General features: G+C 36.5%; 2 protein-coding genes across 4 annotated transcripts; one reads left to right on the plus strand and one right to left on the minus strand.

Annotated features, from left to right (window-relative positions):
- Positions 1-900: 900 nt before the first annotated feature.
- Positions 901-3996, plus strand: LOC127796193 (sedoheptulose-1,7-bisphosphatase, chloroplastic-like). Its single transcript, XM_052328209.1, has 7 exons — positions 901-1097; positions 1662-1781; positions 2050-2235; positions 2624-2927; positions 3050-3150; positions 3239-3310; positions 3440-3996. The coding sequence occupies exons 1-7, from the start codon at positions 990-992 to the stop codon at positions 3719-3721; spliced, it is 1173 nt and encodes a 390-aa protein (XP_052184169.1). The 5' UTR covers positions 901-989; the 3' UTR covers positions 3722-3996.
- A 6728-nt stretch (positions 3997-10724) lies between these two features.
- LOC127798222 (coronatine-insensitive protein 1-like) lies at positions 10725-15670 on the minus strand. Of its 3 annotated transcripts, none has more exons than XM_052331629.1 (5): positions 15289-15670; positions 14643-15171; positions 12320-12791; positions 11670-11892; positions 10725-11589 (listed from the first exon to the last, which is right to left on the minus strand). In XM_052331629.1, the coding sequence occupies exons 1-5, from the start codon at positions 15308-15310 to the stop codon at positions 10985-10987; spliced, it is 1851 nt and encodes a 616-aa protein (XP_052187589.1). In that variant the 5' UTR covers positions 15311-15670; the 3' UTR covers positions 10725-10984. The 3 variants fall into 3 exon arrangements, with proteins under 3 accessions (XP_052187589.1, XP_052187591.1, XP_052187590.1); XM_052331631.1 differs by having other exon boundaries at positions 14643-15208; XM_052331630.1 differs by having other exon boundaries at positions 14643-15213.
- Between the last annotated feature and the right edge of the window lie 1448 nt (positions 15671-17118).

Consider the following 17118-nt stretch of genomic DNA (forward strand, 5'->3'; position numbering starts at 1 on the left):
ATAGAAATAACATTTGCTTATTAATCTTCGTAACAAGGATTAATTAGATTGTGAAACACTTTGATATAATAATCTAACTCTTTCATGAATATTGGGATTCTCAATCTCTCCCTTCCTCTTTCTTGAAGCTCTTCTCATACTATCGTTTGTTAAAATAAGTAAAATAAAATTATATTAAAATAAGATTAAAATATTTTTTAAATTAAAATATAAAATTATCAAAATAAGAGTGTGACGTATTCAAATTTTTATCAAACTGTTCGTAAAATTTTTTAAAATATACTGAAAGACATATGTATTATTTTTTTTTATCTGTAAGGTCTAAAATATACTTATCTAAAAAAAGAAAAGATAAACATATTTAAAAAATGTTAGATAAGAAGTCATACGAATTCTTTTTTAAAAATTATTAAATAAATTTAACAGATACATTTAAAAGGATAAAAATCTAAAATATTTTTAATATTTTATTTTTTTCGAGAAAATAATTCCACTTAAAGTTAAACTATATACAAATTTAACATATTAAATTAGTAGAACAGACACATAAATTTAATTATTATATTTAATAATATAAATAGTATAGTACAAATTTATAATAAAAATAAATTATTTTAAAATAAGCTTATAAATAAGTTATAAGCTTATAAATAAATAATTCATAAATGAATAAATTTGTTAAGTATCTTACGAGTTTACTAAACATATTATTATTATTCTTTTTTTTTTTTTTAGGGGGTTGGGGGTATCAGAGGCTTCAAGCATTATCTTTTAATGTATGGAGGAGAAGCCACAACAAGTACTTGGCCACTTGATCATCAAATTGGCTAATCTAGCCACGTGGCACTTCGCCATTAACTGCTGCTCCTATCCTAAAATCAAAACAGTTTCGACGCTCAACCAAGCAGGAAACCTTCTTCTTCTTCTTCTTCTTCTTCTTCTTCTCCTTCCAGATTTTCTACACATTCATCAGTGCGCAGTGTGCAGCAATGGAGACTGGCATCACCTGCCGCGCACGCAGCGTCCTCCTCCCGGGCGTCTCGTCTCAACAATATCCTTCCACTTCGCTTCTTTCTCCATCCATCGTCTCCTGCAAGGTACAAAAGCAAACACTTGTTTCATTTTCTCTTTAATTCGGGGTCATTGTAGTAGTATCTGAACAAGCTTAACCTGAGTCGAAGCGGAACTCCAGTCCCAATTGTCACCCAATTCAAGCTGAACGCCCACAAATATTTATAGAGTTTTTTATTTGTATATTTTTGCTGTATAATATTTTTATTTGTTTATGAAACTGACAGTCAATTTCCTCCTCTGCGTCTGCTGCTGTTTCATTCTTTTGCTTTTCGTTGTCCGAATGCCCGACCTGTTCGATATGAATATGATATGATAGCTTATTAGCTGTTGTTCTCTCTCTCTCTCTCTCTCTCTCTGTATATACATATATATGTATACATGCATGCACACTGTGACTGGATTCTGAATCTGAAGTATATGATATGATAAATGAAAAAGAGAAAGGAATACTGGACATTGATAAGCTTGACACGTGTATTTGGGAGCCAAAATGGTCCTATGAAAAGTTACAAGTTATAGATAAACCCGGTAGCAAAGTTGGAGAATGAACACAACATGAACTGCGGAGCCAAATGTATTTTTTGCAGAATCTGAAATCGAGCTCACTGTTTGGGGACTCATTGATGGTAATGCCCAGGGCATCAACCAAGGTGTTGAGGGTGAAGAACTCCTCCCTTGTAACCAGATGCGAGATTGGTGATAGCCTGGTAAGCCAAAATGATTGGTTCGTATGATTTTTTGTTCTTTTGTATCTGTTTCTCTGATTTTTCCAACTAATTAATGATGCTATAAACATTTTACAACACTTATATTTTTAAAGTATTTATCATAACAAGTTACTTCTTTTTTGTATGAAAATTTTGCATAATTTTTTTTTAAATATGGATAAAATAGTTCCTTTTTTTTTTGGGGGGGGGTACAACCCTGGTGGTGATTGGAGAAAAATATGAATGAATCCTAAGTTTGTAATTGTAGGAAGAGTTCCTCACAAAGGCAACTCCAGATAAGGGGCTGATCAGGCTGATGATGTGCATGGGGGAAGCACTTAGAACCATTGCCTTCAAAGTCAGAACAGCTTCTTGCGGAGGAACAGCCTGTGTCAACACCTTTGGAGATGAGCAGCTGGCAGTCGATTTGCTTGCCAATAAGCTCCTGTTTGAGGTTAGTGATCTTCACAATTTGTTCTGTAAATTATCTTTCCCATTTTTCAAAACTGTTAAGAGCCCATTTCATGTTCACAATAATGTCTTAAGGAAAGGTCAGTGAGTAATTTAGTTATCATCTCACTTGATGCCTTATGAAAGAATGACCGGAGTAATGGCCTCCAGAATCATTTCGACTTCCCTGTACTGCTTTATGCAATCATCATCAATTGAATGAACATCAACTATTTCCTTTTATCTTTCAGGGAATGTAGGAGTAAAACCTTCAGATGCTAAGAACTTTTACTTCTTGTAAACTCAGAATTCATGTTGAGGCTCATTGTTTTCAGCTTCTGCTTCCATGAACAACTTGCTTCTACTGTGTTTATGCGATTCTTGATCCGCAGGCCTTGAATTACTCCCACTATTGCAAATATGCTTGCTCTGAGGAAGAGCCTGAACTCCAAGACATGGGAGGCCCTGCTGAAGGTGGATTCAGTGTTGCCTTTGATCCACTGGATGGCTCTAGCATCGTTGACACAAATTTCACGGTTGGCACCATCTTTGGGGTATGGCCCGGTGACAAGTTAACTGGCGTAACCGGAAGAGATCAGGTTGCTGCAGCCATGGGAATTTATGGACCTCGAACTACATACATCATTGCTCTTAAGGACATACCAGGCACCCATGAGTTCCTTCTTCTTGATGAAGGTTTGCTTTCTAATCTTGGTCAAAATGCCACTTTCTGGTGCTGCTTTTGTAAATCCCCAATATGGAAAATGGCTGTTCCTTTCTCTTACTTCCCTCCAAATAACTTCCCCATTATCGATCAGGAAAATGGCAACATGTCAAAGACACGACAGAGATCGGAGAAGGAAAGATGTTCTCTCCTGGAAATCTGAGAGCCACATCTGACAACCCTGAATATCAAAAGGTCACACTTAGTCTAAATTTAATTTCATTATAATACTATTTACTTTTGAAATATTCACTAGTGCTACCTTATCCTATATGAACAACAGCTGATCAACTACTATGTAACCGAGAAATACACATTGCGATACACCGGAGGAATGGTACCGGATGTTAATCAGGTCTTCACATCTCATCACAATCCTTTTTTGCCAAATTTGAACTTCTGAGAGCTGCTCTTGCCTCTAGTGAGTTCATATACATGACCATTCTCAAAAAGTCCATTTTGCCTTTTGGATTTTCCTCTGCAGATCATTGTGAAGGAGAAAGGTGTGTTCACAAACGTGGCCTCTCCATCAGCCAAAGCCAAGCTGAGGCTGCTGTTCGAGGTGGCTCCTTTGGGGTTCCTGATTGAAAAGGCGGGGGGCTATAGCAGCAATGGCAAGCAGTCGGTGCTGGACATGGTGATCAACAATCTTGACGACAGGACTCAAGTAGCTTATGGATCGAAGAACGAGATAATCCGGTTTGAAGAAACACTATATGGTTCTTCGAGGCTCAAGGCTGGTGTGCCTGTTGGAGCTGCTGCTTAATTTGCTCATATGCCTTGTTTTCTTGCCTTTAATTTCTCCGGGAAGCAAAATCAATTAAAGCTCCTCTCTAGCTATATATACATATCGAGAGAGAGAGAGAGAGAGAGATGGCAGGTTGTATGGTGGTTTGTTGAAGATGATGTACTCGGTTGGAGGAAAGACTCAAGTTGAGAATGCGTATGATGAAGATCCCATCACTGCAATTTGTACAACAACATCCTGTTACCATTTTAAGTTTTTAATGAGTGAGGGAGAGCTAACTTTTGCTTAGTTTATTACACTTCGTGAGTTCATCTCATCTCAAAGGAAAATGACATCTTCACAAAATATCTATGAAAAAATGTGCCACTAAAACAATAAGACAACATAATTGATACAAGGATGTTCACCCATCACCCATCAAATTACAAGATCAAGGGGATAAATCTAGTTCAGCAAATTAAATTAGGATTCCATTGAAAGAAGTGGTCGCCAAGTTCCAGTGACACAAGTTAAGAAACACAAGCAGTTCCCTAATTTTGGTCCTAGTTAGGTTTTGCATTAAAGGTACATATGTGCAAAGGTGGCCAAGTTCTATTCTACGCAAAGTTTCTGTCTGTCTGTCTCTCTCTCCCTCACGCGCACACACACATATGACACATCCGATTCAGTTCAAACTTGGGAGCAAAATTATTCACTACTGATTCTGGAAAATGATGCCTCTAAAGAAACTTTTAGGCAAAATATGCAACTAGAACAGTTTAGCAGTATTATTTTGGCAATTATGAATTGTAGGAAAAATGAATAGAACGAAGACCTGAACAGAATTAAAACACTCGAGGCGTGAGAACACTGTCCTTAAGGATATTTCCCTATGGTAGGGTATCCCCCAAGATTCAACGGTTCGTCCTCTTGGGGAGGGATACAGAAACAACAAAAAAATATTAAACCCAACAAGAAGAAGATAGAAATAACAAGGAGAAGAAGCTTAGTTTGTTCTCTACAGAATAGGGAATACAAGAAGGTATTTATAGGCAAATATCAGATCTTCCAACAGCTAATTTTTGATTAAATGAGAGAATAATAAAGGCCTTTGTAACTAGTAACTGTTGGAGGAAAATAAATATAGGAGTTATTAGTGTTTAAAAATAAAACTGATAGCTGTTAGACCTTAATAAATATTCTAGCTGTTGGAGAAATTTAATTTCAAGAGTTAAAACCTTTTGAAATACTCTCATATATACAACAATCCCCCACATATTTCAAAAGATTGAGGTTAAGAAAGGTTTTTGCTGGGTTACAAATATACAAGTGTAAATGCATCAAATCTAGTGTCTTTTGGACTATGAACCAGATTTTAGAAAGTATGAGATTTAATTTACAGGACCAATTGTGATGTTTTATAACTTCTATGAACCAAGGATTCTTATTGTAAATTAGGTATCTCACCAATCATATTACACCCCCACAATTTCTTGTTGTTTACGCAATTTTACGCTAATAGGCCATGCACGCGCCTGGTTATTCATGAGTGCTCTAGAGATCTTGCCAATTATCTCATAGGAGTGGCCCCACTCCATACTCATATAGGTGATTCCATCAAATGTTCACTGCAATCTGAACACTATCCATAAGGAATATGAAATTCACTAAGAGCTTTTAACTCATCCTCTCTATTTTTGCAGATTAGCACTATTCTTACATCATAGGAAATGACTTATCTTGTAGTGCTACAGAATCACAGATGACTTCGTTATTACCTATATGAACCTAATTCATGGGATCGCCAATCACATAGGTTGGGTTACCATCATTTTGATTTCTCAACCGACATTAGTCTCATTCCCCTTGATGTTTCAGATACCATCTTTCTACCAAATGGTTTAGTTAGAGGATCTACCAAATTCATCTCTGACTTCACATAATCAATTGATATGATTCCATCCTTTAGCAACTGCTTTATCACATCATGTCTTAATCTAATGTGTCGATTTTTGCCATTGAAAGATTTGTTCTTTGCAATGGCTATTGCCGCTTGGCAATCACAATGCATGGGTATTGAGGGTGTTGGTTTAATACCCAAAGGAATTTCTGTTAAAAAATTCCTTAGCCAATTAGCCTCATTTCCTGCTGATTCCAAAGCTATAAATTCTGACTCCATGGTGGATCTAGCTATTATATTTTGCTTGGTTGATTTCCAAGACACTGCACCACCACCAAGAGCGAAGATATAGCCACTAATGGATCTAGTCTCGTCTGAATCTGAAATCCAATTGGCATCATTGTATCCTTCCAATACAGCAGGATATCCACTATACATAATACCATAATTCATGGTACCTCTCAAATATTTCATTACTCGGACTATTGCCACCCAATGCTCATGATTGGGATTGTGAGTATATCTACTCAACCTACACACAGCATATCCTATGTCAGGTCGAGAGAAGTTCATCAAATGCATCAGACTCCCAATAATCTGAGCATACTCAAGCTGAGCAACAATTTCACCTCGATTTTTCTTTAATTGAGTGTTAGCATCATAAGGAGTACTCACTGGTGTCACATCAAAATGACCAAACTTCTTGAGAAGTTTCTCAACATAATGTTCTTGAGTTAACATTATACCATTATCTCTCCTTATGATTTTAACACCTAATATCACACTAGCTTCACCCATGTCTTTCATATCAAATTTAGAAGCTAAGAGATGTTTAGTACTATGCACCACATCCATGCTAGTACCAAAAACAAGCATATCATCCACATATAAACTAATGATCACATACTCATTGTCAAAAAATTTAGTATAAACACATTTATCAACACTAATTGAAGAGAAACCATTACTTAAAATAACTTGATCAAATTTCTCATGCCATTGTTTAAGTGTTTGCTTTAGACCATATAAGGACTTTTTTAGTTTACATACCTTATTTTTTTGTCCAGGAGCTATACAGCCTTCAGGTTGCACCATGTATATCTCTTCTTCTAGATCACCATTTAGAAAAGCGGTTTTAACATCCATTTGATGTATAAAAAGTTTATGTATAGAAGCCAAAGCGATTAAAACACGAATTGAAGAAATTCTAGCTACAAGTGCAAAAGTATCAAAATAATCAACATTTTGTTTTTGAGTAAATCCTTTTACAACCAATCTTGCTTTATATTTATCTATAGAACCATCAGAGAAATATTTTCTTTTAAAAATCCATTTGCAACCAATAGGTTTTACTCCCGGAGGCAAATTAACAACCTCCTAGGTTTGATTTTGTAAAAGTGAACCAATTTCATTTTTAATGGCTTCTTTTCAAAGTAAAGAATCAGAAGAAGAGATAGCTTCGGAGTAAGTCATCTCCAAAGGAAGATTCTTTCCTTTGTCTTTTACTCTTTCTCAATTCCTCAACATGAGTTTTTTCCACTCTATTATCATCAGTTGTATCATTATCAACTGGGGCACAACTAATCTTTTTAGATAATGGATAAATGTGTTCGAAGAATTCTGCATTCTTAGTCTCAATAATAGTGTTGCAATCAAGCACATCACTCTTTAGAACAAGAAATCTATATGCAACACTTTTTTCAGCATAGCCAATGAATATGCAATCAGAAGTTTTTGAACCTATTTTTCTTTTTTTAGGTTCTGGTAGCATAAACTTTGCAAGACACCCCCATACTTTTAGATACCTCAAATTAAGAGCATAACCTTTCCATAATTCATAAGGTGTCTTACCGGTTTTCTTATATGGAATTCTATTTTGTAGATGACATGCAGATAAAATAGCTTCCTCCCACAAATTATCAGGAGCAGAAGAACTTATTAACATAGCATTCATCATTTCTTTTAATGTTCTATTTTTTTTTTCTGCTACCCTATTAAACTCGGGTGAGTAAGGAGGAGTAACTTCATGAATTATTCATTCCTTTTCACAATAATCATTCATCAAAATATATTCACCACCTCTATCAGATCTAACTCTTTTAATTTTCTTATTCAATTGATTTTCTACTTCAGTTTTATATAACAAAAGCATATTAAAAGCTTCATCTTTATTTCTAAGCAAATAAACTCTAGTATACCTTGAAAAATTATCAATAAAAGTCACATAATATTTTTTTCCACCTCTAGTCATTGTTTGTTTTAAATCTCCTAAATCTGTGTGAATTAAACTAAGTAACTTTGTTTCTCTATTAACAGATGCACATGTTTTCTTCGTTATTTTAGCTTCAGCACATATTTCACATTTGTTCATGTATAAGGAATTAAAACCAGAGATTAAACCAAGTGAATGCATTTTCTTGAGATAAGACAAATTAACATGTCCTAATCTAGCATGCCATAGAACAACAGAGTCAAGCAAGCAGAAGAAGATGCTTTCATAATTTCAGAAACATTGAGTACAAAGAGTCCTTGGTTACAATATACTTTGTCCACAAATACATTATTTTTAGTCATTATAATCTTGTCAGATTCGAATGACACTTTAATCCCAAACTTTCCCAACAAAGCCACAGAGACCAAATTTGCCCTTATGTTAGGGACATGTAGCACTTCACTCAAAGCCAGTATTTTGCCCGAAGTCAACTTCAAATGGACTTCACCTTTACCCAGAACATTTGCAGTTCTTGAATCTCCAAGGTAGACCACTTCTTCTTCATCCTCAACAGTTTTATAGGTGGAGAAGGATTCTTTACTAGCACATATGTGCCTAGTAGCACTAGAGTTTACAACCGATTCTTTGTTATTGGTCACCATATTGACTTGAGAAATAACCGCAACAATAACTTATTCTTCTCCTTCAACCAAGTTTGCCTTGGGTTTAGGAGGATTGTCATTTCTCATTCTTTTTCCGGCATTGAGGTGCATGATGGCCAAGTTTTCCACATACAAAACAATTTCCTTTTTTCTTAAAATTGTTGGGTTTGGGTTTGACTGCATTAGACTTGTAATCGTAGGATTTATTATTATTATTTGATTTATTGAAGTTGTTATCATACCTCTTTTGGTGCGGATTACCTTGCACCAAATCCGCTTTGGAAGCCATTTCTTTTGCCTTAACAGCTTGCAATTCTTTCCTATTTGTATCTTCAATTATGATGTGAGTGATAAGGTCGCCCAAGGACAACTGCCTTTGCTTGTGCTTGAGTTGTTGCTTGTAGTCATTCCATATGTTTGGCAGTTTTTCGATCAAAATTCCAGCGACGAATTCTTCTGGCAGATTGATTTTTTCTGCTTTCAAATCTTCCAATAGTTTGTGGTATTCATTGATTTGAGTTTTGATGTTTTTGTCGTCCATCATCTCCCATTGATAGTATTTACCAATCACAAACTTTTGCTTACCAACATCCTCGGCTGTATATTTTGTGACCATATTGGCCCATATCTCTTTTGCTTCCTTATAGCCACAATATACATCAAACAATTCATTAGAAAGAGTACTAAGTATAGAGTGACGACAAACCTTATTTCCATACATCCACGCTTCAGCATTTGCGTCAGTTTTGGGTTCGAATAGAACCCATGCAACTCCATGCATGTCAAGTACTATAAACATTCTTTCTTGCTATCTCTTAAAATTCTCACCACCAAAAACTTCAATTTTAGAGATGTCAGGAAAAGGCTTGGCATAAAGAATTGTAGGGACAGCAACTGGTTGGACTGTAACAACAACAGAAGCGTTGGGAGCAACAAGAACAATGGTTGTATCAACAGTATTGGTGTTAGGAGCAGCAGCAACAGCGAAAGTTGAGTCACCATCCATTGATAATATCCTTAAAATTGTAGGAAAAGTAAATAGAACGGAGACCTAAACAGAATTAAAACACCCGAGGCGTGAGGACACTGTCCTTAAGGATATTTCCCTATGGTAGGATATCCCCCAGGATTCAACGAGTTCGTCCTCTTGGGGAGAGATTCAGAAACAACAAAAAAATATTAAACCCAGCAAGGAGAAGATAGAAATAACAAGGAGAAAAAGCTTAGTTTGTTCTCTACAGAATAAAGAATGCAAGAAGGTATTTATAGGCAAATATCAGATCTTCCAATAGCTAGTTTTTGATTAAATGAGAGAATAATAAAGGCCTTTGTAACTGATAGTTGTTGGAGAAAAATAAATATAAGAGTTATTAGTGTTTAAAAATAAAACTAGGGGTGTTCAAAAAAATCGGTAGACTGCGGAAACCGCCCGCACCAAACCAAACCGCACCGAACCGCGTGGTTTTTTAAGGACGTGGTCTGGTGCGGTTTGAAAAATACCCAAACCGCGGTTTATGCGGTTTGGGGTGCTGGCGGTTCGGTTCCAAACCGAATCGCCCGACTATATTAATAATTAAAATAAATAAAAAATAAAAAATGAAATATATAAAATAATTAGATTATTTTTTGTAGTAGACTAGCAGTCCCATTTTAAATAATTTTTTGTTATCATTTTGGAACCAAAAATCGCACCAAACCAAACCAAACCGCACCTAAACCGCACCAAACCGCACCTAAATTACACAAAACACCAAGTTTCAGCAAACCACGGAAACCGCACCGAACCGCGGTGCGGTTTGGTGCGGTTTGTCCACACCAAATCAGACCGCCGGTCTGATTATAGGTGCAAACCGCATATGCGGTTTGGCGCATTTTTTTGGCCAAAAACCGCCCAAACCGCACCATGTACACCCCTAAATAAAACTGATAGCTGTTAGGCCTTAATAAATATTCTAGTTGTTAGAGAAATTTAATTTCAAGAGTTAAAACCTTTTGAAATACTCTCGTATATACACAACATGAATCAACTATTTTAATGGGCATTCTCCTTTCCTTCTTAACGCGTGATTACCAATGCAATAAATTTCATCATTCTGTGTGTTCAAGTGAAGTTACGTACAACAAACAAGAAACACTAGGCGCACTAGTTATAGAGTAAGGCATGGCACTCCATAGTTCTTTCACCATCCTTTTGGGATTAAAAAGATACTTCTTGATTTGTTTTAAGTGATTAAAGAATCATCAGAGAGAGAGAGAGAACTCATCAGATTTGCCCGGCACTATAAATTATTTCAATATTTTCAGAATACACTCGATTTGAGAGGGCATGCAGCCCTGTTAAATCTCAAAAGTAGTTCAAATTACAGGACAAAATTAAGCATGGTTCATTACAGGCGAATAAAAACGAAAACCCCCTTGCCAAGAGGAAAAGATACAGGAAGCTGTAACCACGCGCTTTTAACAGAATAACCAAACAACAGTCGACACTTGCTTATAGATAGAATACGCACACATACCCACACACAGATCTAAGAATTATTATAAAGGAGGGCTTCTTCCATAAGTACAACGGTCCCTTGATGATCCGTCCTTTGCCCAGCAAGGGAGTAATATGAGAGTATGTGTGAAGGATGCACAATGACAAGTACTTGATCTCCAAAATGATCAGTAAAAACTTCCTCTCTGGCTGGGATTAGCTCAATATTCCAGAAGGGACGATTCATGGCTAGAATATTATCTAGGCCGGTTTCCGATTCTAGATACCCTTGTACCCAGAAGTACCTAAGAGAAGTTAGCTGCAAAACTGCTAGTGCTAGAGCACGTTCACTGAAGCAGCAACACCTTATTTCCAGTTTCTGCAGGCTAGGGCAGCCCCTGGACAGAGCCAGGAGTCCTGCATCAGATTCCCCCACATAGCCTAGAAGCATCCATCTCACGTTTTGGCTGTATTGCCCTATATAACCCAGTCCCTGATCAGTAAGGGCCCTTGGTCGAAGATACAAGCCAAACCTTCTTAGCTTATGGCAACCCTGTAGTAGGGCTCGAACGCCATTGTCAAGTGGCAAGTCTGTGACTCTTTCTTCCCGATCAAGCAAGACCAGGCGAAAGTCAGTCAGTTTCTTCAAGTATGTACCTATACATTCCAAAGATGCATTGTCAATATCAGACACATACACAGCCAGGTATGCCAGTTCAGTTTCTTCAAGTATGTACCTATACATTCCAAAGATGCATTGTCAATATCAGACACATACACAGCCAGGTATGCCAGTTCTGCGCAGCCATGCGCCAAAGCAATTAATCCTCTATGCGAAACTCCTCCTCCTTCATCCTGCAACCGTTGTTCATCAGCACCACGCTCAATACGAAGCCTCCTCAATCTTTTGCAACACACAGCAAGAACCTCCAATCCTCTGTCCCCAATAACATTTCTAGTCTGTTCATATGCCCAAAGAAAAGGCAATTCAATCATTTTATACAGACCCACTAAATTTTCTGTATTGTACTTTACACAAATTCTGTGTTTGCGTCCTATTCCTATATGGGGTTGACACCTTTTACGCCATAGTTAAAGAATACTTCAGTTAATCTAGTATTTCAGGTCAGTCCCTTGTTGTTAAACAGGAGATTTAGGCAAAATACAGATTTTCAGCTCTGGTAAACTGAAATGCTAGGACCTGATCCCCTTCAAAAACTAAATCATGATTAATGTTACAAATATCACCCAGGCAATGCAAGTACGATGATAAAAATGCATGTTGGACTTAATTATACAAAAATTAATTGAATTTAGCTTTAGAAAATAATGCAACGAAGAAAACACAAATGATAGATGATAACAACAAAAGGTTTTGAGATTCTACCTCAAGGACTTCCAAGTTTGGGCACCGTTCAAATAAGATACAGTGGTCATCTGTGTCTAGAAGTGCATACAGGAGATCCAATCTTCTCAGTCTAAATGCGGAAGGAAACACAAGAGGCATTTCATTCCGGCCCATGTATGTCAGACCCAAGCAACGTAACTTTGGGGAAAATGAAATAGAAGAGTACATTTCTGGTTGCTCGCTGAATGATCCCCCACTAAATTCTTCTAATGCTGCTGCAGCACGAAAAAAACCAACGAGATCCAGTAGTTCAAACTCACTAATTTTCACTGAGACTAGAGAGTGACAGTTTCTGGCTATGAGTTCAAGGTCTTGAAATCTGACTTTGGTAAGATATGTCATGTAAAAGTTTAAAGTTTCAAGAACAGTGTTGTTCAAAGCAAGCTCGTGTAGCCATTCTCCATCTTTCTCAGTGATAGTACTCTCTTCCAGAAACAAGGTTCTTAAATTCCTGAGGAAAGATGAAATGTAATCAAACATAAACCAACTTTTTTTTAACTCCAAGTAGCTGACTGCCCACAATTAGATTTCTATCATTACAAACCACAGTAAATATATTCTTTTATTTGTTTATGATTTTTAAGCATGCTTTATTTAAACTTTACTTGAAAGCCTAATCATCTAACCAAGTAATTAAATTTGAATATTATCCAGAAGAATGCAAAAATGCATATTGAGAAACATGAATGGTGAACTAATACACACCTTAAAAGTTATATTGTTATCTTTTTAAAACAAATAATGGAGAACAAGGAAATGGTGATTCTTTTATGAAAGAATGGTTCAGTAATTTAAACAAAAAAAATAGATTTTAAGTTCATGTTAGATATGCTAATAGTGCACACAATTAAGCTTGAAATAACTATGAAACTTTAATAAATTAAGAGCAAAATATTAAAATAATTTTCTTCAGGCAGTTAGAACAAACGCTGTGTGATTATCGAATTCGTCTAAATGCATCAATTGATTGTGTTCGACTTGTTCTATAACAAAAACTAGTCTTTCGTGGTTATGACGAGTCTAAAAATTCAAATAATCAATGTAACTTTCTTGAACAATTGCAATTTCTAGTATGAAAAGCTATAAGGAACAATTATAAAAAAAAATATTTTAATATTATCATTATTATGTTATTTTTAAAATTATATTTTTTGTATTTAAATTCGCCCCTACTGAACCAAAATCTTGGCTCCGCCCCTGCTTAAAACTATGCACTTCAAGCAGCAAAAATAAACTGTATTCCGCTGAAATACCATGTCAAATATATTATCAATGTTAGTCATTAGCTACTTACTAGAGAACCATGTTGTAAACCCAATTGGAGGAACAATAGACATTTACCAACGAACAATTAGCATGGGGAAACTGCTCAAAATTACTAAATGCACAACCAAAGAAGCATGGATATATTGACATGACATAACACGACTATGTAAACGGATCCCCAATTAACCGCATTTAAAGTTCCCCCAACTAAAACAAGTATGAAAATTCATAATTGGGAGATATAGGCGTACAACTTATTTGAACATTTATTAAAACAAGTATGTAAATGGGGTTAATTGGGGACTCATTTACACCCCTAAACATGACAGTGCACGAACATGATGACATGATAGATTTTAAAAAATGCAAGAAACCACGTGCAAGAACAAACAAAAGTAATCTTCAAAAAAAGAAAAGAAAAATAAAGGTATATACTGTCATATATATTTTATGTAACATACATATTAATATTTGGTTCAAGATAAAAATCAAAATTCGACCTTAGCTCAGTTGGTAGAGTGGAGTACTGTAGTGGATCGATCCTTACTGTTATCCTTAGGTTGCTGGCTTGGATTCAACAGATCATCTTCAACTTTCAATTTCGTGGGGAAAAAAAAAACATCAAAACTAGAATGGCCATGAATTACTAATAACAAGAATATACTTTTAGGCGTGCAGACCTAATCATCTCTTTTGGGGAACACGCTTCTGGACTTGATGACATCCAGAAGATCACTGTTGGTTAGATTCTGGCTAAAGACATTTGCATCTGAACTGGTTGAAGAACAAATTCTGTTTGAAAAACTTGGGAAGACTAATCATTGTTATCAAGCTTGTCATCTGTCTGAACAACATGAAGAATGCGCGAGTATCAAATAGGAAATGATTACAGGGGAGAATAACTAACAAAGAAGGCGTTAGAATGAACATCTTCAAGCGTCATCATGTAAACGGCATAAAGCGAACAAAAAACACAAACAAAAATCAACACAGGGAAAAATGAAAAGGAAGCAGAAGAAGAAAACATAATTCATACTTGGAAGCGCGGGCGATATGAAGAAGGCCATCAGTAGAAAAGCCCGAGCATTTATCAAGCTTGAGTGAGACTAGAGCAGAGCCACGCGATTGGGCAAGCAACCGAAGATCGGGGTCCGCGATGATCATTCGGCGAAAATGAAGGGCCTTTAAGGAACTAAACGACGCCGCAATCTCGTCCACCCAGGGAGCCACATATCCTCCCCAATTCTCGGGTATCAGATTGAACATTGCGGCCCGCGGCTTCCCCTTTAGCTTTAGCGACTCCAGATTAGGGAACCTCCGGCGGAGCATCTCCGGCGTCGCCGCGTAGCATAGAGAGATTTTCACGTGCTTCCGCGCCGCCGCTTCGATCTCGTACCACCTCCTGCAAACCAGCGACACCGCGCCGAGGTCATGCGGGTCCTTTATGTAATTTACCACACACTCAAACACTGTATCCACCGCTGCTTCACTAGCACTGTTACCGGTACTACTTTCTGTCATCCTCCTCTTCACGTCTCTACCGTCTTCCAAAACCACCTCGACTTCTGCAGCGAAGATCAACACAATAACAAAACTCGACCTCTACACTTTACCCAAAAAAGGAACAATTCAAAACTACAAATGTACATCGAAATAAGAAGACTAACTGAGTTTGAACATACCTTTAGAGGAAGGATACTCCATAAATCGAAGTCAAACAGTGGAGAGCTTAGTTCAGAAGCGATCTGAGACAGAATCCGCGAAACTCAGGGACCAAAAGAGAACCGACTCCGGTGGCAAGAAAGCCGCTAGAAGTCACGGATTTCTGCCATCAAAACCGGCCAAATGAAATTAGATCCGGTGAGAGGAGATTGAGGCAGAAGCATCGAACCCAAAGATGCAAAACACGTAAGCATTGTTCGTCTTTAGCAGAGCCGACAGAGAAAAGGAGGGCGAAATGGACGTCCCGTCCAAAGCTCCCATATTTATCTCTTTGCCTTTAAAAGCTTTATATCGGAAATAAAGATCCGACGGCGATGGTTGCAAACAGTTCTTTCTTTGTTTGTTTTTTTTCGCTACTGGGAGTGGCAGTGGCAGTGGCATAAATAAATAAAAATATGAATAATGATCCGTTTGTCGACCTGGCGCTAGGACCGGTAATTTTTGGACACAATACGACAAGACATGAAGTTAATTAAAAGGGTTGAGATTAATCGGGTTTGGATCACAAACGGATGAACCTGTTTATGACATGATTATTTTTGTGTCTTAGGTGAGTCAACCCGTTTAGATACGAAATGACACGTTTAATTAACCGTGTTACCGATTGTCTCAAACACGTTAATACGATTATATACGAAATGACACGTTTAATTAAAAGAGTTAGTGGATTGATTTGAATACGTTAACACGATTATACACAAAATAACACGTTTAAAACTAAATAACACGTTTAACATGTGACACAACACGACCCGTTTAATAACACGTTAACCTGTATAATCGTTTAATTAAACGGGTCGTGTCGTGTTACATATTTAATAAACGTGTCGTGTTTGGATTTAAAGAATTTGACACAATTATTAAACGGGTCGTGTTCGGGTTAGCCTGATATGTGTTATACGTGTATCTCGACACGACATAATTATGACCCGCTAACATGAATTGCCACCTCTACCTAGTGCTATGTTAAAGACAAGGGCAAAGGTGTAATTTACTCAACTCAGTTGTTTACTACCATAGGTAGATTTGAGTAAGAAAGCAATGGTAAGAATGCAATTTGATTTGGCCTATATTGGAATTTTTCTAAATTAATATTATTATTAAGTCTTTGTGATTTCTATTTTAGAAGATTAGAACATAGTTGTTACGTTTAAAGATGTGCAATTATCGATTTGAAAGACATTTTTCAAACAAATTCTCAATGGTGATTTGACAACTTTTCAAACCACAATCAAATTATCATATCTTTTAAACTGTCCAAATGATATTACAAGAAAGTGTTTTGAGTAGCTCACAGGCAATGCACCATCAAATGAAAAGTCTTCAAGCAGCCCCCACAAGTGATAAACTTCTTAAATATTTTTTTTTAAAGAGTGGTGGGATCAACTTCTAATAAAGACAAAAATGTCTCATTTGATAAATATTGATTGCGTATTCGATTGAAAATGTATAAATTTACGATCGTATCCGATTTATTAAGAGATTGAATTAAGAGGGAAGGTGATCTCTTCTAAGACTACACAAACAAAACAAGAACACCTAAATTATCAAAAAAATAAATCTTCAAGCAATAGCACCATCGACACCCAAATAAAGCACTTCTCTAAAATCAAAGTCCACTAGATAAGCAAGTTAAAGTAACAAAGTTCTTAAAAACCCAAACAACATGACATCCCATGACCATAACAATTAACAAATCACAAAGACATTAGAATCTTTAAACATTCCACATAAATTAAACATAAGCTCTTAAAAATTCAAATAACTTGCCCACAAAACACATCAACGCA

Source organism: Diospyros lotus, chromosome 3 (assembly GCF_014633365.1).
Source record: "Diospyros lotus cultivar Yz01 chromosome 3, ASM1463336v1, whole genome shotgun sequence".
Lineage (NCBI taxonomy): Eukaryota > Viridiplantae > Streptophyta > Magnoliopsida > Ericales > Ebenaceae > Diospyros > Diospyros lotus.

Coding starts and splice junctions, on each gene's coding strand:
- LOC127796193 (XM_052328209.1), top strand. CDS start 990: ATGGAGACTGGCATCACCTGCCGCGCACGCAGCGTCCTCCTCCCGGGC. Junction 1,098..1,661: donor CATCCATCGTCTCCTGCAAG/GTACAAAAGCAA, acceptor TATTTTTTGCAG/AATCTGAAATCGAGCTCACT. Junction 2,928..3,049: donor GTTCCTTCTTCTTGATGAAG/GTTTGCTTTCTA, acceptor ATTATCGATCAG/GAAAATGGCAACATGTCAAA.
- LOC127798222 (XM_052331629.1), bottom strand. CDS start 15,310: ATGGAGTATCCTTCCTCTAAAG. Junction 15,172..15,288: donor GGAGTATCCTTCCTCTAAAG/GTATGTTCAAAC, acceptor TCTTCGCTGCAG/AAGTCGAGGTGGTTTTGGAA. Junction 12,792..14,642: donor CATATCGCCCGCGCTTCCAA/GTATGAATTATG, acceptor ATCTTTCCTCAG/GAATTTAAGAACCTTGTTTC.